The sequence below is a fragment of the Triplophysa rosa genome, linkage group LG3 (assembly GCF_024868665.1).
Source record: "Triplophysa rosa linkage group LG3, Trosa_1v2, whole genome shotgun sequence".
NCBI classification, from domain to species: domain Eukaryota; kingdom Metazoa; phylum Chordata; class Actinopteri; order Cypriniformes; family Nemacheilidae; genus Triplophysa; species Triplophysa rosa.
This window is the reverse complement of record NC_079892.1, coordinates 11743568-11766437: the sequence shown is the minus strand read 5'-3', so window position 1 is coordinate 11766437 and position 22870 is coordinate 11743568. Positions and strand designations below refer to the sequence as shown.

General features: G+C 39.5%; 2 protein-coding genes across 2 annotated transcripts; one reads left to right on the top strand and one right to left on the bottom strand.

The window, feature by feature from the left end:
- Nucleotides 1-701: 701 nt before the first annotated feature.
- On the top strand, nucleotides 702-1305 carry LOC130552064 (histone H2B-like). Its single transcript, XM_057330145.1, has one exon. The coding sequence runs from the start codon at nucleotides 867-869 to the stop codon at nucleotides 1239-1241; it is 375 nt and encodes a 124-aa protein (XP_057186128.1). The 5' UTR covers nucleotides 702-866; the 3' UTR covers nucleotides 1242-1305.
- Nucleotides 1306-5538: 4233 nt separating this feature from the next.
- Nucleotides 5539-16316, bottom strand: ubl7a (ubiquitin-like 7a (bone marrow stromal cell-derived)). The gene is made up of 10 exons (XM_057330251.1): nucleotides 15977-16316; nucleotides 14823-14942; nucleotides 14351-14433; nucleotides 14183-14267; nucleotides 13407-13464; nucleotides 12872-13005; nucleotides 11385-11434; nucleotides 11107-11289; nucleotides 10922-11032; nucleotides 5539-10692 (listed from the first exon to the last, which is right to left on the bottom strand). Exons 1-10 carry the CDS (start codon nucleotides 16158-16160, stop codon nucleotides 10555-10557), a joined length of 1146 nt encoding a protein of 381 aa, XP_057186234.1. The 5' UTR covers nucleotides 16161-16316; the 3' UTR covers nucleotides 5539-10554.
- Nucleotides 16317-22870: the final 6554 nt, after the last annotated feature.

The window sequence follows — 22870 nt, the reverse complement described above, 5'->3', positions numbered from 1 at the left end:
GGTTAATTGAAGTAAAACAGATGCATAAAACATTAAAATGGGTTAATAATACGAAAGCCCTTACTGTGATTTCACTTTTAGAAGAATTTAATTTAATTTGATTGAGCCTCTTTCAGGTTTTTTTTAATGTTTTTTCTTGTATTATTTTTATTTCTGTATTATTTATTTTGCTTTAATTTGTTGTTCTTGTATAGTAATTACTATTGTAAGATCAACCTGAAGCTGGTTTTATGTACATTTAGAATTGTTATGTATGCCTTTTATTTGTTTGTAATTGTTAAGCAGTGAATAATATAAAATTAAAAAGACCCCTCCCCCCAACCGGAAACTGCGTTCTGGCCGTGAAACGCGGAAGTCACGCATGCATAGAGCCCATTACAGAGAAAAATCAGAATTTTAGAGATGTTTTGGTCGGAGTTATGAATTCCATGTGTTCGAAGTCTTTAAACGTATTAAAAATAAATCCTCGTAATGAGACTCAAACAAAATGGCTATACTCTCAAATAATCCTTTAAATAAGGGATTGCAATTACACGATTGCGCACATTATATACGGAGACACAGATGTTCCTTGTGTAGAATATTATAAACATAAAGAAATATAAGAGCGGGAAATGAACAAAGGAAACTGAATCGCGTGGGGGGGGGTCACGTTCAACCGTGAGTCTGTGGGTGGAAACACTTTCATTGGCTCACTTTCCTCCCGTCACACTATGAACTAACCAATTGAAATATTTAAAGGGTTTGGCTATCGAAGACACATAATCAGAGCCCATGCCCGGTTTTGCTAAAAATTTGCATAGACTCGTCAATAAAAACCCCTGCAGTGTGTGCGATGTCGTTTCAGATTGTCGATTTATTACGTCATGCCTGAACCAGCGAAGTCCGCGCCCAAGAAGGGTTCTAAAAAGGCCGTCATCAAGACCGCCGGAAAGGCAGGAAAGAAGCGCAAGAGATCCAGGAAGGAGAGTTACGCTATCTATGTGTATAAAGTCTTAAAGCAGGTTCATCCTGATACCGGTATTTCATCGAAGGCCATGGGCATCATGAATTCTTTCGTCAATGACATCTTTGAGCGAATCGGGGGTGAGGCATCTCGTCTCGCTCACTACAACAAACGCTCCACCATCACTTCCAGAGAGATCCAGACCGCCGTTCGTCTGCTGTTGCCCGGTGAGCTTGCCAAACACGCCGTGTCTGAGGGAACAAAGGCCGTGACTAAGTACACCAGCTCCAAATAAACTCGCTTGAAGTTTAACACCACAAAGGCTCTTTTAAGAGCCACCCACTCTTTCAGATAAAGAGCTTCCGATTTGGTTTGAACGCTGGGTGCAATCAGCGTTCATATTTCAATGTTAAAATGTCGTTGGACTAATATAAAGGACGTGAAACATCGCCCAAATGGCAGTTTTGATCTAGAATAAGCCTGGATCAGCCCAGATCTAAGTGGCACACTTCTGTTTATGAACAGAAATGCGAGTTGCCCAAACTTTTAAAAATTAATTGCTGACAATCAGTTTGTGTAAAATGGGAAATTGCGCCGTAGAAGATTTTATTTCTTTTAATTTATAGGAATTCCCCACCCAAAATGAAAATTCTGTTCCAAACCTGTAAAGTTTGTTCTGTTGCACACGAAGTAATGGATTTGAAAGTAGGTTAGCAACTGACATTTCTGGGTATCTTTGAAAAGCTGAAATGGTAACGTCAAAGGTGCCCAACTTGAGGGTGAGTAAATGATGACAGAATTTTCATTTTGGCGGAGTATCCCTTTATCATCTGAACAGAGTGATCTTGTTGAGTTTTAGTTACAGATAAACCCGCTGAACAATTGTCTGTGCATGAATCCACAATATAAGCAGATTCACCGAAGTTACGATGAACAAGAACAGAAAACGAAATTTAAAAGTAAAACTATCGTTTGTCTGTAGGGAGATGTCTAGTTTAGCTTATTCTTTAAAAGCAACAATGTTGTTTGGGTATGCTTTTACGACTGATCTCATTCAGTAAAGTAGCTTTCATGTTTTAGTTCTGTGTCATTCCTGTAATTAATTTTTAGTCTGGGTTTGGACTGAATGTGGCTGAAACACATAAACCTAAGCTACCAAAGCTAAATTGTGGCTCGCCTAATTTGGAGCTAAATGTGTATTTAGGATACAGAAATATGAATATTAACATCATAATCAGTATTTAGGCAGAAAAAAATTAAACATTCGTATATTTATGTATTTTATAACTGATTTAATAAGATATTGCTCTGCGGTATCTGTGAGCTAACACAAGCTGCGATTCAATTCGAAGGCTGCGTCCACTAGAGTCATACGTCATCGAGGTTGTCTCATTTCAGTTTAAAACATTATCAAATGAACATTTATTTCTCGTAAGACGTAATCATTGTAGTGTCATTCTTACCTTGAGATCTTGGCTAACGGTTGCTTTTCTGAAATAAAACCTCAAATAATCACAACACAACAATGACTTTCAGCATCATCTACATACACTCACCTAAAGGATTATTAGGAACACCTGTTCAATTTCTCATTAATGCAATTATCTAATCAACCAATCACATGGCAGTTGCTTCAATGCATTTAGGGGTGTGGTCCTGGTCAAGACAATCTCCTGAACTCCAAACTGAATGTCAGAATGGGAAAGAAAGGTGATTTAAGCAATTTTGAGCGTGGCATGGTTGTTGGTGCCAGACGGGCCGGTCTGAGTATTTCACAATCTGCTCAGTTACTGGGATTTTCACGCACAACCATTTCTAGGGTTTACAAAGAATGGTGTGAAAAGGGAAAAACATCCAGTATGCGGCAGTCCTGTGGGCGAAAATGCCTTGTTGATGCTAGAGGTCAGAGGAGAATGGGCCGACTGATTCAAGCTGATAGAAGAGCAACTTTGACTGAAATAACCACTCGTTACAACCGAGGTATGCAGCAAAGCATTTGTGAAGCCACAACACGCACAACCTTGAGGCAGATGGGCTACAACAGCAGAAGACCCCACCGGGTACCACTCATCTCCACTACAAATAGGAAAAAGAGGCTACAATTTGCACGAGCTCACCAAAATTGGACAGTTGAAGACTGGAAAAATGTTGCCTGGTCTGATGAGTCTCGATTTCTGTTGAGACATTCAAATGGTAGAGTCAGAATTTGGCGTAAACAGAATGAGAACATGGATCCATCATGCCTTGTTACCACTGTGCAGGCTGGTGGTGGTGGTGTAATGGTGTGGGGGATGTTTTCTTGGTACACTTTAGGCCCCTTAGTGCCAATTGGGCATCGTTTAAATGCCACGGCCTACCTGAGCATTGTTTCTGACCATGTCCATCCCTTTATGACCACCATGTACCCATCCTCTAATGGCTACTTCCAGCAGGATAATGCACCATGTCACAAAGCTCGAATCATTTCAAATTGGTTTCTTGAACATGACAATGAGTTCACTGTACTAGAATGGCCCCCACAGTCACCAGATCTCAACCCGATAGAACATCTTTGGGATGTGGTGGAACGGGAGCTTCGTGCCCTGGATGTGCATCCCACAAATCTCCATCAACTGCAAGATGCTATCCTATCAATATGGGCCAACATTTCTAAAGAATGCTTTCAGCACCTTGTTGAATCAATGCCACGTAGAATTAAGGCAGTTCTGAAGGCGAAAGGGGGTCAAACACCGTATTAGTATGGTGTTCCTAATAATCCTTTAGGTGAGTGTATATGCCTGAGAGATTTTCAGTAATGATGTCAAAGATGTAATGTAAAAATCGATATATTTTCAATGACTCTACCAGTGTTCATGCTCCATTTGCATCATTTCAAATTGGTTTCTTGAACATGACAATGAGTTCACTGTACTAGAATGGCCCCCACAGTCACCAGATCTCAACCCGATAGAACATCTTTGGATGTGGTGGAACGGGAGCTTCGTGCCCTGGATGTGCATCCCACAAATCTCCATCAACTGCAAGATGCTATCCTATCAATATGGGCCAACATTTCTAAAGAATGCTTTCAGCACCTTGTTGAATCAATGCCACGTAGAATTAAGGCAGTTCTGAAGGCGAAAGGGGGTCAAACACCGTATTAGTATGGTGTTCCTAATAATCCTTTAGGTGAGTGTATAAGTGACGCAAGTATACAGTACTAGAATAAAAAAATATTATATACACTCACCTAAAGGATTATTAGGAACACCTGTTCAATTTCTCATTAATGCAATTATCTAATCAACCAATCACATGGCAGTTGCTTCAATGCATTTAGGGGTGTGGTCCTGGTCAAGACAATCTCCTGAACTCCAAACTGAATGTCAGAATGGGAAAGAAAGGTGATTTAAGCAATTTTGAGCGTGGCATGGTTGTTGGTGCCAGACGGGCCGGTCTGAGTATTTCACAATCTGCTCAGTTACTGGGATTTTCACGCACAACCATTTCTAGGGTTTACAAAGAATGGTGTGAAAAGGGAAAAACATCCAGTATGCGGCAGTCCTGTGGGCGAAAATGCCTTGTTGATGCTAGAGGTCAGAGGAGAATGGGCCGACTGATTCAAGCTGATAGAAGAGCAACTTTGACTGAAATAACCACTCGTTACAACCGAGGTATGCAGCAAAGCATTTGTGAAGCCACAACACGCACAACCTTGAGGCAGATGGGCTACAACAGCAGAAGACCCCACCGGGTACCACTCATCTCCACTACAAATAGGAAAAAGAGGCTACAATTTGCACGAGCTCACCAAAATTGGACAGTTGAAGACTGGAAAAATGTTGCCTGGTCTGATGAGTCTCGATTTCTGTTGAGACATTCAAATGGTAGAGTCAGAATTTGGCGTAAACAGAATGAGAACATGGATCCATCATGCCTTGTTACCACTGTGCAGGCTGGTGGTGGTGGTGTAATGGTGTGGGGGATGTTTTCTTGGCACACTTTAGGCCCCTTAGTGCCAATTGGGCATCGTTTAAATGCCACGGCCTACCTGAGCATTGTTTCTGACCATGTCCATCCCTTTATGACCACCATGTACCCATCCTCTAATGGCTACTTCCAGCAGGATAATGCACCATGTCACAAAGCTCGAATCATTTCAAATTGGTTTCTTGAACATGACAATGAGTTCACTGTACTAGAATGGCCCCCACAGTCACCAGATCTCAACCCGATAGAACATCTTTGGGATGTGGTGGAACGGGAGCTTCGTGCCCTGGATGTGCATCCCACAAATCTCCATCAACTGCAAGATGCTATCCTATCAATATGGGCCAACATTTCTAAAGAATGCTTTCAGCACCTTGTTGAATCAATGCCACGTAGAATTAAGGCAGTTCTGAAGGCGAAAGGGGGTCAAACACCGTATTAGTATGGTGTTCCTAATAATCCTTTAGGTGAGTGTATATAAAACATGACATTGAATACAATGGTTAGTTAAAATGTGATTTTAGAGATAGACAAAACTCACTGGCTTTCCCTTACACTCACATGAAATGTATTTATTTTCCATGTTATTTTTTACATTCTTGTCTGTGATGCAGAACACCTAGGAACACTTTCAGTTTCACTGTGTTATCAGGACATTTATCTTCTTTGTCCACTAAAGAAGCCTTCTATTAAACAGCTACAGTAAGATACAGACAAAACCATACAATGACAGGTGACATCACATATCTTTTAACACTGCTATCCTTTTTTCTAAAATCAAGTACACTTAGAATTCACCTAAATAATGTGTCATACATTAGGCGTAGATTTTAAGATGTTTTTAATGCTGTTATGCCTATATAATTCCCTAATGCATTTGTGTTATGTCAGTGCTTTGAGGACTGAAATTCTTTTTTTGTGTAGCCTAACTACTATTGTTTCCTGATAAACATACAGAAATCCTTCTATCCATGTTAAATGTTTGGCAATGCCGATGTCACTCGCTCATGTGCACGTAAGTGTGAACTAATCTTAGCTGCAGGATCCAAGCTTGAGTTGACAAAGAAACTCTATGAGCTGCTTCATGGTACCAACAAAGCTTGATCACGTTGGTTTGGTTTTGTCAACCCAAAACTAATCCTGTAACCCTGAGTTTGTTAAGATACATTCATGGTACAGGCCCCTGGACACTCTGACTTTTGATTCTTGGTGAGACATAAATAGACGCCTTTACTGTTAGTAAACATTGTGACGCGTTTTTGTGGGAGGAGCGGTGGAGGCAGAAAGATCCCCCTGATCGCATTACTAATGCTTGGTAGCACGTTTTATTTGCTTGCTTTTTGACAATGACAAGAAAAAAATCAGATTAAATTTTAACATGTAAGGTCACTCACTGTCTAGGACCGCGATTGTTTTGAAAAAGTTAACTTTAACGCAAGGAACCTTGCTGACCTGTACGCGCTCACTCAATGGATCACAATGGAACTGACAGGATTACCTCCAGTTAAGTGGGCTTACATCTACACCTACCAGAAAGAGAAACCAAGTGTAAAGATAAACTGAGAGCGTATACATCTAACGTTATAGATGCCTGCATGTACTAACAGTGGCAAACGTTAGCAAATACATTTACTTGAACACAAACCTGACATATGACATGAGCCTTCTCACTGTTCCCTCTCCCCTTTATACTAATGCACTTGTGACAACTAAAGAAGAGATGACAAACAGTTTCCTTTCTGTTTAGTCTCTGGCCGATAGTTAACTGCTAGTTGTATAACTGACAAAGTTAGCTAGCATACCCTACCCAGCTAACACAGTTACGTTGTGACGACGTACCTGGACCGGACCATTTTCTTCGCAGCGACGTACCAAATAAAGTTCCAGCGCCGTTACTTTGTGATTCCCATATTCGTCGTGATGACGTAACATTGGACATTGCGGGGACATGGTGATTACCTCCTGAAGATATACCTGGAACCTACCATATTCGTCGCATTGACGTACCAAATAATGTTTCTTGAACGTGATGAGCACGTCCTAATGACCAAACAGTCATTTTTATTTAATTTAAACAATTATCATCCCTCACATGGAGGATTAAATTAATTAGTGATTTAAAGGTGCAGTTTGTAAAAAACACATGATCACGATCAAAACAACAACAATGCTGTAGCTTGATGACGCTGTGAAGGAGCGTGGAATAATGGGATCTGTTGTCTTCAACTCCACCGCTGATGGCCATCAATCAGACGGGAAAGAGAAATCATGTTAGCGGATGAGGTAAAGTTTTATAATTGTTGGGAATAATTGTGGTCCATAAATAGGTGACTGCTCGAAAAAAGCTAGTGGCTTGCTAGACACTACTTCCGCATTTGTCCACGACACTGTTGTCATGCGGTTTCTACGTCATGAAAGGCGGTAACAAAGGGTAACACGGATATGACGCCATTGACAGGTGACTGCCCAGCCCCGTGTCACTGTTTAGAATGGGGATTTTCTCACGATTTACAAGTAGTTTTTAAACATTTGAGATATTGTAAGTACTCAGCTGAACAAAATATATAACACTAGCCTAGTGATTTTTGGATATTTTACTGCAAAATTGTTACCAACTTCACCTTTAATCTGTGCGTTAATGATTCAATTTTATGCATAATTGGAGTAATTCTCTATTCAAATATGTATAAAGCACAGTATAACGATTATTAAAACTCAACACAGCACTGTACATCACAATCAGATATTTTATTTATACTGTAGTACATGACATAAATAATCAAAGACTTCAACACAACATAGAGGATTAGACAGAGATGAATAAACTTGATCTTTAAGCTTCACATTATATTCTTGTCTTACCAGATAAGTTTAGCAGGTTGTCTGTTTTTCGAAGTGTATCTGCACACCTTCGAGGTCATCGCTACCTGAGAGGCGTGGGATAAGACGGAGAGGACTAGAATGCTGTCTCCCTTCCTGACTGGCAAGGCACAAGCGCGCCTATTTTTTCACTCCAGCCCCCTGCCAATGAAGACTTTGACACCCTGAAGCATGAGATCCTCGCCAGGGTCGAGTTATCCCTGGTCGGCGCAGCTCAGCAGTTCCACCTGTGGACATACGATGAACATACGCCGGTGAGAACTGGCAGAGGCATCTTCCGCCCGCGATGCTGGAGAGATAGCGGTGGCCCCACCCCGGAGGGTGAACACTGGATGGCGACACAGGAGGGCACCTCGTGGCCAGTAGGCAGACCCATGGCTCCCTCTCCCCCGGACGAGCCGATGCCAACGGAACTTGCTTCCCTGGGGCCCCGGGCCTGGCTGGCCGGCTGTGTCGTGCACCAGACGCTTCCCTCCAGAGCCCCGGAAAGAACCGTCCGCATCGATGGCAAGCCATCTCAGGAAGCTCCGTGACTCTGGTACAACCCAGTGTGGTTCGGCCACGGCCCAACGGGAAGACCTCGATCCCAATAACCTGCGTCCATGGCGACACCCACAGTGTGCCAGCGCGCCATGTCACCATCTCAGCCAGACCTGGAGCCTGGCCGCTGGAGGTTGGGTCGTCCACAATCTCCTTGTACCAGTACTACTGGGTCGGGACGCCGGCAACAGGGACCACGAAATGGCTGGCCGGTCCTGATGGCCACCGAGAGCGAGCGGGAGGGTGAGTGCAATTTTTCGTCGACTAACCTCTTCTCAGACCTCCTCCAGCAGGTGACCACGGGGGTTCTTTCGGAAGAGAGCAACAGGAAGATGAGCGACTGTGAAATTGCTAAAAGGTGCAGATTGGAGGAAGAGATCCGCCAGCCCGCACCGCACCCTCTCTCGTACGCGGGGGGAGCAAAAGCTTTTACTGGTTGTCCCGAAAACAAAGACGGCTGCCATACTGGAGCTGGCACATACTCACCCTATGACCGGACACCTGGGGACCGCCAACACCGCCCAGCCGCATTGGAGACCGATTCCACTGGCCGGGGCTCGAAGCGGTGGTGAAAAGGTTCTGCCAGAGCTGCCCCACTTGTCAGCACACATCGCCCAAACGCCCTCCCCCAGTCCTCTCACCCCTTTGCCCATCATCGAGGTGGTCATCAAACTTGAGCATTGAAAGGCTCCACATTCAACCCAGCTCCAACCTAACGCAGTGGTGTAGTGGTTAGTGCATTAGGTTTATGCACTGTAAACCATTTTGAGACCAGTGAGGTCTTAACCTAGCACGTGTGGTTTATGTAGCCTTTGATTATTATTTTTTTCTCCCCTATATCTTTATTGTCTGTTAATGTGCCTAAGGCTGAGCTAGGTTCCAATTTACCACTCAACTAATTTTATCATCTCTTTATTAAATACAAAGGAGGGGTGCTACCTTTTGTTTTTCTCCAAAATACTTTTCACCTGTTTTTTTATAGCAAGGTAGTGGTTTGTCTTTTTTTCTCTTTTGTCGACTGGGCAGATAGACTCCAAACCCCTAAGGAAGTAAAAACTTTGTTTTCTTATTTTGGCTGATCTCCCTCCTCAAGTTCTGTTTGACGGACTTGTCAATAAAACCTTTGTTATACTTGAACCTTAAACCTGTGTGACGCCTTGGGACCTAGAGACCACAGTACTCCTCTCTCTCTCCACGCTACGTTTGTTATATTCCTTTAACCCTAGACTAGGGAATACATAACAGCCTTCAAAGGCTGCACATTCAAACCGACCCTAACGAAAAGGCCCAGTGGTTGAAGCATTGGGTTTGTGGGCTGCAGGCTGTTGGACTGAGGATGGCCTTCTTTACCTTACTTATCCGGATAAGTTCTTCTGCTATGATGGAAAGTTTAGTGATATCTGACAGAAACACAGAGAACCCACTTGTTGTAGCGTTACAAATCAGCAGTGTTAATGTGAGACAACTATGAACTTTCTATCTAATGGAACACAGGGGGGACGGTATCTAACAGTAACATTCTCACCTGTCAGGATATGTGCCTCCTAATGTAATGGGCTAAACTTTAACATTGAAAGGCTCCTAACCAAGCAAATGCTCAGTGGTCAAAGGGTTAGTGCAGTGGGTTTACTTTGTAAATGTCATTGGACTCTGAACTCTTCTTGTAGTGTTGAAAGTCAGCAGTGTAAATGTGAGAGCAAAGGGGGAACAGTATCTGACAGGAACCTTCCCCGCTGTCAGGATATGTTCCCCCAGCTATAACGGGGCACACTTTAGCATTGAAAGGCTCTCAATTCAAACTGGCTTCACCCCAAAGGCCCAGTGGTGTAGTGGTTAGTTCATTGGGTTTACTGTATACAGTATGTGGGGCAGTCACATGTTGCTTTTCTTCATCTCATCTGCCAAATATACAACACCAACAATATGGCATTTATGTAATAGTTTAATAAATAAACGATTGTCAGGCAAACCTAAACTTTTAGCTTCTATAAATATGTCCCAAAATAATAACTAAACAAAACAGTGTATTAACACAACAAGAGGATAAAAATGTGGATTTTTTTAAGACAATCTTTAGACAGCCGATAGTGTCTTGTACCATACACATATTCAATGTACGTACGTACGACAACTATAAGCTAAAAATGATACTATAGAATAAGAGTTTAAAATACTCATATATTATTTGAGGTGGGGTTGTTTTATTCAACAGAACAGACTCATGGTGCTCCTCCAGCGAATATGAGCTCCAGGGCAGCTTGGATGTCTCCACCCGTGGCCTGCAGGGCTCTTAGGATGAGCTCCTCATCACGGATGCCCATGTCCCGCAACTGTTGGAGCTGCGACTGCCACTGGTTCTATAAACAGATGTTTATATAGTGAACAGAGTGAAGACTTTATTGTTCAAATCATGTTACTTTAATCAATAGCAAATCAATCAATCAATCAAGCTATTTTTCAACATTGCTGTTGAGTGACTTTATGTCACTCCTGAGGTTTGCTTTTGTTGAAATTCAACAGACACTGGACTGGAATGGACAAAATACATGCTGAAAGGTTGATAAAAAAAGCAAAACCTGTATTCACCTGTAAGCTGGATATGCTGGACACCTGTAGTGCCTGCTGTAGGGCCTGGTTAAATAGATCATTTGTTATGGGGGTCCCTGCAGGGATCGGGGACACACCTGAAGAGGGACCCTAAAAAACACCCACGACATGATTTGTTACAGTAGCTCCAGTCAATCACATACAGTGTAAAGGTAAACAGATACCTGTAACTGGTTTCCTGTAGTTGGTGTGGCAGCACTGCTCTCGGGGGTGCTGGCAAGGGCCAGAGCTGTGGCCAGCTCACTTTGAGTGATGGGTCTGGGGCCCACGGCTCCATTATAACCAAGAGAGGCTGGTCTCATGCCTGCTAAACCACTAGCAAGATTGGACGGTCCACCCCGATTTCCCTACAGATGGTTACGTGGGTTTAAGAAACAAGTGTTGTCAATGTGTATTAATGGAAAATGTAAATGAAGTGTAAACTACAAATCACATTACAAACCGATTGGAATTCTTCCTCATCATCAGACGTTCCTTCGAAGAGAAAACCACCTGTGGAGGTTATTCAAGTTTACTATAACTATTAAAACATTTGTTAATTGAAATAAAAAAATACGGCATAAACGTGTCTATGAAGTCTATGAAATCCAGGGTAAAGTCACAATTTCTAATTATGAGGTTAGGAACATCAAAGGTTAAGAACAACCATTAAAGGAACAGTTCACCCTAAATGAAAATTATGTCAACACTTAATCACCCTCAAGTTGTTCCAAATCTGTATAAATTTCTTTGTTCTGTTGAACACAAAAGAAGATATTTCGAAGAATGTAGGAAAGCAAACAGTTCTGGAGCACTTTTGACTACCATTGTTATTTTTCCTACGATGGTAGTCAATGGTGGCCAAGAACTGTTTGATTACAAGCATTCTTCTAAATATCTTTCTCCGTGTTCATCAGAACAAAGAAATTTATACAGATTTTGAACAACTTGAAGGTGATTAAATTAAGACATCATTTTTATTTTTGGGTGAATGGTCCCTTTAATTTCACTATGATTTTAATCTCTGACATGAGACATGATTTAAATATATCAAGGTTATACTTTCACAGATTGTTCATTACATTAAGCTGCATAATGTAAATGTAAATTACAGGAAATTACTTTAGATGGGTTTTCACAGACTGGGTCACAAATGTTATTTGAAAGACTTAACAGCAATTAGAAATAATACAATGAAGTTAAAAAGCCAAAGACGAGTTATTACTGCAATCGGTGTTTGTACTGTTGTACAGCAGGTGGCGCTGTTACACATCTTTGGAAAGAACGTATATATTTTAACTGTTTTGGGGGTAAATATTTGATCTGTTTTTAATAATAATTTTTAATCTAATCTGGGCAGAGTCTTTGACAAAAAAGCTAATTATCTCAGCTGTTTAATTAAAATGATGCATTTTTGAAAAAACCTACCCACATTTAAGAGGTGATAAAAAGAACAAATGAAGATAGAATACGGTTGCTTTTGTTTAAAAGCAGAGACTCTGTTCTTTCATTCGATATATCATTTTTGTCCATATATTCATTACAGAAAATGTACTGAGAGCCATCACATTTTAGTGAAAATGTTCAAAAATGCTGGCGCTGACTGGCAACTTAAAAAAAAAAAAAAAAAGAGTTAAGGCACTAAAATTACTAAAAATATGAAACACGCAAAATAAAAAATAAACTAAAGCTGAAAAAATGTAACCTTACATTGCAATAATAAAAAGATATGAGTAAAAATAAGAAAGCACAATAACAAAAAAATATTAAAATGAACATGAAAACAAAAAAATATATAAATAAAAGTGAATTTAAATGGTAATAACTGTAATATAATGCAAAATGTATAATAGCTGTGTGTTGAAATGACTTATAAATAAAGATTCGATAAATCCTGTTGGAGTGGGGACCACCAAAATGACCTTTAGCTGTGTTTCAGTGGGGACCCACCTGGCATGTCACTATAAGAGCTAGAAGACACATTTCTGGAGGAGTTGGCGCTCTGCTGGGGTGGCACGCTGCCAGCCACTGAGTGAAGCACCAGGATGATGGCATTGACCAGTGCAGGATGGGAACTGACCAACCTGGCGGGACAATTCTTCTCAGTTTACATTTTCAATTCAACATGCAGAATAAAATTTGTCGCATTTAAAGGGTTTAAAGTTTATTTTTTATCAAAAATAAAAAATCTTTCATCATTTACTCACCCTCATGTCATTCCAAACCTTTATGACTTTCTTTCTTCTGCAGAACACAAAAGAAGATATTTTAAAGAATGCTGATAACCAAACAACATTGTCGTCTAATGACTTCCATTGTATGGAAACAAAATCACTAAGACATTTCTCAAAATATCTTCTTTTGTGTTTCACTGAAGAAAGAGTCATTTACAGGTTTTAAATGACATGAGGGTGAATAAATGATGACAGGTTTTATTTTTGTGTGAACTTTCCTTTTAAAAGTGACATTGGCGGGGGTCACTCACGTGTCAAGCATGTTTGGGTCTGTAAATTGCACGAAGAGGTCTTTGTCTTGAAGCACCCCTAAAATTTTGGACAACAAACTTAAGTTAGTCTTCATTACACCACACATAACAAAATAAGTATGGGTCAAAGACGTTAAGATGTCCCTATCAAAATAAATGTACAAAAGTTATTTTATGGCCACAGAAAGCACATTAAACTTAAGTTAAATGTCTACTTTATGGTTTCAACTAAATTTTTGGAGAATAAAATGTCAAAATTTGTCATTTGTATATATGTCAAAATATGTCATTCAGTGTAACACAATATTTATGTACAAATTCAAACAACATGCTTATTCTGACTTACAGATTAAAATATATAAAAGAATAAGGGAGAATATTACATTTTATTGTGCTTTAAATTAATACAAAATTCTTATGGACAAATGGGCAAAACCTAGGATAGTGGCAAATTTAAAAAAATGTAAAATTACAACTAATTAGCATTTGGGGTGAAAGTAATTAGTCTTTAAATATGTCATAAATTGATTTTTGTTGTAAATATGCCTGACAAGATCGTTACACTGAATGACATTTTAGTGGGCGTCTTCTGTCAATCAGGGGAATGGTATGATCAGATGTGATATTTATTTTTTGCTAAGAAAAACAAAGACAAAAAATGCAATTAATTAAATTAAACAGTTAAACAGAAAACTTTTTTTTAACAACAAAATTATACTTATTGTTTATATGCTCAAAACCTTTTTCGTCTTTTTCGCCCGTATACTTTTACTTACCTAGAGCCACTGGATCTCTACTCAGGCCCGGTGTCGCAACTATGATTTGATCCAAAGATTCCTTGTTGTTCAGCATCTTGAACACCTGTAATTGATAAAAAAGCTTCTCAAGGTTAGTGTTGAATGTGCCGGCTTCTCATTGGCTGGTCCAGTTGCTAGTCAGCGTACCGAGTCTCTGTATGCAGTGCTGGAGTGAAGGGCTGCCTGTAAAACACGAAATTCCCTGGCGGCAGCAACCTTGTCCACCGGCTCTAGAACATGGTGCAATACAGATATAAGTGTTTCTGTTGCCAGGAAGAAAGATTTAAAGGAACAGCTCACTCTAAAACAATGATGTTGTCATCGTTTACTCATTTTATATGATTTTCTTTCCTCTGTGTAATACAAAAGGAGATTTTCCAATTGAATGTTTGTATACTATTAAAGTGAATAGTGACTGGGGCTGTAAATCAAAATGACATGTACTCTACACAACTTCAGCATACTTCCCTATTTAGTTCAGCCTAAGATCTTCATTGGTGTTCCACAGAAGAAAAGACATGAGGGCGAGTAAATGACAGCAGAATTTTGGGTGAATTGGGTGAATTACTGTCATGGATATTTCTAAACAATAGGAAATCTCGGAATGCATAACACTCACCAGGTTGGATCTCCGGCTCTGGCCATGACTTTCTCAGGATGTGCACAGTAGATCCAGACTGAATCCCATACGACTCTAAAGTTGAGTCATCTTTCAACTTTCTTCCACAATACACCAATTCTGTGATACATAAAGAATTGTTTTAAACCTTTAGATGGACTGGACTCCTGAGAAACGAAACCAAAATGTCAATCTATACCCCTAAGAAAATGAACCGTGGTTTCATCATATAAAAATGTACCATATTATTTGCATTTGTATAACCATAATTCTACTACAAATATCTTAAAGGAATGCTCCACCCAAAAGTAAAAATTCTGTCATGAATTACTCAATCTCAAGTTGTTCCAAACCTTTAAATGTCTTTGTTCTGATGAACACAGAGATATTTAGAAGAATGTTAGTAATAGTTGTCAAAGGTGCCCCAGAACGGCTTGTTTTCCTACATTCTTCAAAATATCTTATTTTGTGTTTAACAGAACAACGAAAAATATACAATATGTGTTTTCTATGGTAGTCAATTGTGCCCCAGAAATCGCAGTTGCTGACATTTTTCCAAATATCTTTCTTTGTGTTCAACCAAACAAAAAAAAGTGTTTGGAACAACTTGAGGGGGAGTAATGACAACATTTTCTATTAGGGAGGACTCTCCCTTTATATTATAGTTATTGCGGGACCATATTAAATTTGGGGTGTTAGTACAGTGGAGCTTACTACAAATAAAACCCCCAAAATATGGTTGAACCATGGTTAATTTACATAAAGTAAAGACTCCCAAGTGGACTTAAATCCAATTTTTGTATAATGTTTGCAATAAGCAAGAGATAATGTATGCCTTAATCTATACTAAATAGTATCATAGTGATAACTTGTTTTAAATGTGTTATATGTACATTAATAAAATGATTACATTTTATTAAACAAATTACATTTTGCTTCATTTGATGACACATAAACGATAGTAGGCCTATACGTCACCCGAATACATAAATAATGTAATAATTCAATGTTTAGGTCCAAAAGCTGTATGTTACACCCAAAATGACTTTTTAACCAATCGGTTTAAAGCGAACGTCATACAGACTGACAGGACGCGATCATTCATTTGACCTCCGTGTAAATGTAACATGCAGCGCATTAAATAAATAAAGTACCTATGAGGTCTGGATCTGGTATATCATCGGGAATTTGTGCAGAAACGAGCTGTTTGAGAGTAGAGACCCGATACTCTCCGGGAGGAACATCTCCAGGTTCAGTCTCTGGAAACTGCAGTACAGACTTTGGCACTGAAGGTTGATCCAGCAGCTTAAGCGACAGACGCCACTCACATCCCGCCATTGATCTACTGCACGAGTGACACTTTCACGCAGAACATGCACAGACTAAATGAATATATTTGTCCGATTTGTAAACGCGATGAAATTACTGTCGAGCGGCTGTTTTCATCCGTGCGCGATGAGGTCATGCCGATGGTGCTTGTGGGAAGCGTAGTTTTGTATTAACATGATGTAGTACCTTCTTTTGTACATAGAGGGCAGTGTTGTTATGAAACAAAGCAATCCAGGTACAAGGTTTTAAATCAAGCGTTTTCAGCTAATTTTTAGTCATTTTAAATAAAAATATGTTAAATAAAGTTTTGTTTGAATATACCACAGGTTATACTGACTCAAGGTAAAAATGATATCAAAATGGACCCAATTTACTTTTTTTAGAATATACTCCATCATTTTTTTATGCTTTCCTGCAGCTCAGTGGTTAAACCATGGCGCTAGCAACACCAAGATCACGAGTTCGATCCCAAGGATATAACAGACTCAAATGCAATGTTAGGCACTTTGGATAAAAGCGTCAGCCAAATGTGTAAATGCATTTAGAAATTTGCTTACATACTCAAGTCATTAAACTTACTATTTTAAATTTTTACATTACTTAACTTATAACTTATCAACTTATATTTATACGTTACAGCAATTTACCAGTGGCCAAATTATTAAATAGTAAGTGCTGGAATGAAATTGAATACTTAAAAATTGAAAGCAGCAAAAAACATTTTTATAATATACACTGTACTGTTTTATTTTAGAATTATCATGTAGTTTTGAAATGCTGTAAAAAAATGTTACCGAAACAAAGCGAAAATATACAAGTTTTGTGTAAAATAAATAACATGAAAAACAAAAAACTTTATTTTTATTTTTTTCTGGCCCCAGCTGCCGAAATATTACCATTTTTATGTCAATTTTTCATGTGCATGAAGTCTGCTTTCACAATTTCCAGACAGAAATGCTTTTTTATTGCAACACACCATCCTTGAGTTGGATTTTGGCTCTAATCTGATCTTTACTTAAATTTCCTTCAGCTCAACCCAGCTTGACCAAGTCAACAGCTGGTAGTAGAGCGAACCAATCAACCAATTAGCTTTGACCTTTAATGAGCGTCATGAACCAGCTAGAAACCACATACAATCACCTGCCACCCTAACCTGGTTTCAGCTAAATTTTTCATTAGATCATTAACATCCTAATGCTTACATGGTAGGTTATACCAATATTTTGCTCTCTTATTCCTGTCCCAATACAACAGCTTATTACTGTATAACATTTCCTTATCTCTCAGTTCTCATTAAAGGTTTGGATTTTGGTGAGGTAGAACTGTATTTGTGCTGTCACGCATTTATGTGCTGTGACAGATGGTCTCTTGGCTGGATACGCCTCTCAGAGAGCGCCAGTCTCCGCTGAGCTCTTCTACTCCGTATAACATGGCTGACGGTGCCTGAGGGAACCAGGGCACACCAGTTATGACAGGGATGGACGAAGAGTCCAGGCATTTCACACACTGCAAAAAGACATCCTGTTCAGCCAGACCGGGTGGAACATGACTCGTGTACAAAAGGACATGAATTTGGACTTGTTTGGACATCAAGATTAAAAATGGAGAAAAAATTTCTCCATTTCTTGTGGAGAAAAGCAGGCTATTTCCACACTACACAACTCGACAGAGGCACATTAGTGGTGAAAAAAAAGTATCTTTCTGAAAGTGATGTGTGACCACTGAGATTTGGGGATGCGGATGTGTTAAATAAATGTTCTTATTGTGGAGGGGATCGGGACCATTTTTTTCTTTTTAGTTTCCAGTTTTTCCAAGTTTGTCTTATAACTCAATAAATTATACAAATCTATAATTTTTGGGGGAAATACAGCAAACATCCAGAGCTATGAAATGAACTTTTAAAGCATAGCTCAGATCATTTAGGCTACCTTCTGTGTATCAGTTCATATTGAATGCTGAATCCTCTGACTCTTGTTGTAAGATCTGACCACATTTTGTGAGACTTTTTTGAGATCCCTGAAACTTCAGAGAAGATGTGAGATTACTTAAAAGCAGTGTTGGGTGTAACTAGTTACTAAGTAATTAGTTACTGTAATTTAATTACTTTCCCTTGAAAAAGTAAAGTAAGGGATTACTCTTATTTTTTCTGTAATTTAATTACAGTTACTTCTGATGTAATTAAACTAAATACTTTGTGTAATATGTGTGTGTGCAGAAGAGTAATTTACATCAAAATTCAAAGTCTAACTTTAAAATCTGTGCTTTAATGTATAATTCTCACATTTGTAATACGTTGGTCAGTTAATAAGAGTACTTTATGTAGTTTTATATTATTTATTTGACTGAATTAAAAGAGCCGTTTCATGTCTATCCTTAAATCCCTTAACTCATCAAGGTTGATGTAGGATATAGAAAGTAATTAGTAATAAGTAATTAAATACTTTTTGAAGAGAGTAACTTGTACAGTAATCTAATTACATTATCGAATGTGTAATTAGTAACTAGTAATTAATTACTTTTTCAGAGTAACTTACCCAACACTGCTTAAAAGTATAGTTCACCCAAAAAGGAAATTTGTTCATTATTTATTCACCCTCATGACATTACAAAGCTGTCTGACTTTCTTTCTTCTGCAGGACATAAAAGAAGATATTTTTAGTAATGTTGATAAACAAACAACACTGAACCCCATTGACTTCCATTGGATGGACACAAAACCACTAAGACATTTCTCAAAATATCCTCTTTTGTGTTCTACAGAAAAAAGAGTCATAAAAAGGTTTTGCACAACGCGGTGGTGAATAAAGATGACTTAGAGCTTTGCTTAGAGGTGAGGGAACTAAGTTCTCTTTAAATAAATATTTGGTGATGCAGGAGAAATGAGAAGACATCTAAATTTGGGGGGAAATGTATTTGTGTTACATTTTCCTCATCTTCTCCTAAACGCATCATAAATTAATGTGCTTTAGATTTGTTACTGCAGGCGTACAGCAGTTTGGTATATATTTACTGTATAATCAATTAAAGTTTTACTTCTGGTTAAAACTTATGTGTAAAAATCTCAGTTACAGTACTTTGTGTAAAGAGATCATGTTATTTATTTGAGTGTGTGTGTGTGTGTGGACATGTTTTTGCATGCGTGTACATTAACGGTCGATGCATCATCTTCCAGTAAGGTCACTTTATATTCAGATCACACAGTAGAGTCTTGATTTGTCATGAAATACAGGGGAAGAACCCAATTGCAGGCAGCGGGGATTAAGGGGTTAACAAAACAAGATTTATTAAATAATAAAACACAAAACAAGAACCCACGAGGGGGTATAACAGATAAACAGGATAACAGGATAAACGGGACGAAGACAAACTGACACTAAACTGAAAATAAACCACACATGACAAACTAAACTGGACACTTACTAGACTCACGAAACAGCAACAACAGGAACATGAACATGAACAGGCAAAACAGCAAGCACAGGATTCAACAAGAACAGGGGTACACTGGACGATAACAAGACGCACTGAATACATACAATGCACGAGCACAAGACAAAGAAACAAGAGGGTATTTAAAGGAAACACAAACGAGGGATAACGACATGGGGCAGGTGTGAGACATTAAACACTCAGGGAAGGATAACGAGGAAACGAGAGGAATGGGGCCAATGACAAGACACTGGAGAGAACGTATATTACTGTCAAACGGACAATAATATGTTTCTCTCCACACATAACCAAAGACTTTGCCATGACTCTGCTACAGGACCAAGAAAAACATGACTAAGGAAGCAGAGCCATGACANAGAAAACACTCAATCATCTAATGCTTTTAATTATGTAGCGTTGTTTCTTAATCCTATGATTCATTAAAACACATCACAACTCATGATTATACTTAAAACATATGCAGTGGATTGATTCATAACATTTCTTTTCTGTGTGACTCTTTGTGTGTGTGTGTGTGCTGACTTAGTTAGATTTATGATTTCACCCCCTCTTTTCCTGTTTCACTCTGCTTGTCACAGTAATTTTCCACTGAGTAAAATAGCAAGCACATGATAAAAGCACACAGCTTAATGATTTAATGAAAGAAAACACTTATTGATTTTATTGATAATTAAATCATACTTTTAACTGAATAATATTTCCACATTGGCTAACTGCTAGTTGTACAGCTAACAAAGCTAGCTTGTATACACGCAAAAAAAGGGTCAACGTTACGTGAAAAATTACTTAAAGCGGAGCTGTCATGCTATGTCATGCATTCTGACTTCTTTACACTGTTAAACGTGCTGGCTTCTCATGCTTAACAAGGTCAACTTGTTAAAAAACGAGTTGGACGTATGACGTAGTATTTCTGTACTTGATTCACTCCCCCAGCACTCCAAATTGTTTCGGAAAGTTTTTTCTAATTCTGGATCCCTGTGTCGTCAATGGGATCCTATTTCTTTTATTGGCAAAAAGCATGGCAAGGCGAAGGCAAAAGAGCCCGCCCACGAGCCAACCGACGAGCGAGACCCGCTTACCATCAAGATGATCTGCGCTGCGTCAAGATGGGCTGCGCTGCAGCTCATTACTCTTGCAATAGTGAAGTTCAGGTGTTTGTTTGTTCACGGCATTTCAGTGATGGGTGTTATATAAACAGTGGATATAACGCTGGATTTGGAGATTGTTTGAAACTGATAGATGGCACGGTCACAGTGCTAAAAATGCCAGACATGAACTACACGCGGTAAGTCAAACTAAGTCATACGTCTGTGTTTTGTTGGCAATCGGCGTGTACGTGCATAATGTACAAAACACGAAGGGATGATGTGATGAGAGTTCCATCAAACTCTCCTCACTAGTCCCACCTTGAGCAGCTCGTGTTTTTCCAGAAATAATCATACAGCTGTATCTCTCTTTTATAAATTTGATCAAACAAAATATTCTTCGAAGATACAACGTATGCAATACTACTGTTTAGGCACTCAAGATAAATATGAGATTGGCAGAAACTGCCTGTGATGCGCGATCTTTAACTTGTTCCTCGGGTCCTGATTAGGTGGGGATGCATGAGAAGCATGCAAGCATCTTTGGTGATCGTTTCTGTGAAGTCTGCTAGTTTTATTATGTTTTATTGTAGTTAAACACAATAAAACTAGCGGACTTCACAGAAACGATCACCAAAGATGCTTGCATTTACAGCACACACATTATGTCACTTAATAAACTATCTTTTGTTGGTATAGATTATAGTTTGGGTATGTGTCTAAAAACGTCTCATGTTTTTTCTGGCAATGGTATGTTAAAATGTAAAATTAGAGCCTTCACTCTGTCGATTCTGGTACTCAAAAACAAAAACTGCTTGTAAAAGCAGAACTGCTTGTAATCCCGGCCGACCCAAAGATTCATCACAACCTCTCCATTCAACTAGGCTCATCGACCATCACATCTTTCAGAACGGCCAGAAACCTGGCAGTGGTAATCAATGATCAGCTTAACTTAACGGATCATGTTGCCAGCACCACCCGGTCCTGTAGATTCATCCTCTACAACATTAGGAAAATTAGACATTTCCTGTCCGATTTTGCTACGCAAGTCCTAGGCTCTTGTTCTGTCCAGACTTGACTATTGCAATGCGCGACTGGCTGGACTTCCAGCCTGCACAAGCAAACCTCTACAGATGATCCAAAATGCAGTGGCAAGAGTGGTCTTCAATGAACCGAAGAGAGCGCACGTCACTCCTCTCTTCATTAAGTTACATTGGCTCCCTATAGTGGCTTGCATCAAATTCAAAGCTCTGCTTTTTTGGCCTACAAGACCACCACTGGTTCGGCACCCCCATATCTTCACTCGCTAATACAGACTTATGTACCCGCCAGATCCCTTCGCTCTGCAAACGGACAACGTCTTGTAGTGCCATCCCAAAAAGGGAAAAAATCACTCTCACGCACTTTCTTTGGATCTGTTCCACATTTGTGGAGTGATCTTCCCGCTGCTACAAGATCAGCAGATTCTGTAACCATCTTTAAGAATCGGCTGAAAACACATCTCTTCCGTCTGCACCTGACTGCTTAGTTCTGACTTCTATCTCTTTCTACTCTTTCTATCCTAAAAAACAACAACAACTTAGCTTTGTATACTGTGGTGGGCTATATGAGACCAGTTTTACTGCGCTTATGCTTTTTGTTGTCCATATATTGTGCCAATTGCTTCCATTGTTTACCTCATTTGTAAGTCACTTTGGATAAAGGCATCTGCCAAATGACTAAATGTAAATGTAACCAGTGCAATGTTGACAGAACCGGGCTAATATGCTCATACTTTTTAGTTTGTGTAAGAACTCGAGCTGCTGCGTTTAGGGCTGCAACAACTAATCGATAAAATCGATAATAATCGATAATGAAATTCGTTGTCAACGAATTTCATTATCGATTAGTTGGTCTGTGACGTCACTTGCGAGCTGCGCAGTTACAAATCAAGCGCGTCTTCTTCCCTTTTAAAATTACCATTTTAGATGTGTCTCTCCGTGCAGCATGAGCTGCGCAGTTTTAAATGTCAGACGTGGTTCTCCGTGGATGCGTCTCTTCGTGCAGCGCGAGATGCGCAGTTTGAAAGTCACACGTGTCTCTCCGTGCAGCGCGAGGTACGCAGTTTTAAAGTCAGACGTGTCTCTCCGTGGATGGGTCTCTCCGTGCGGCACAAGTTGCGCAGTTTTAAAGTCAGACGTGTCT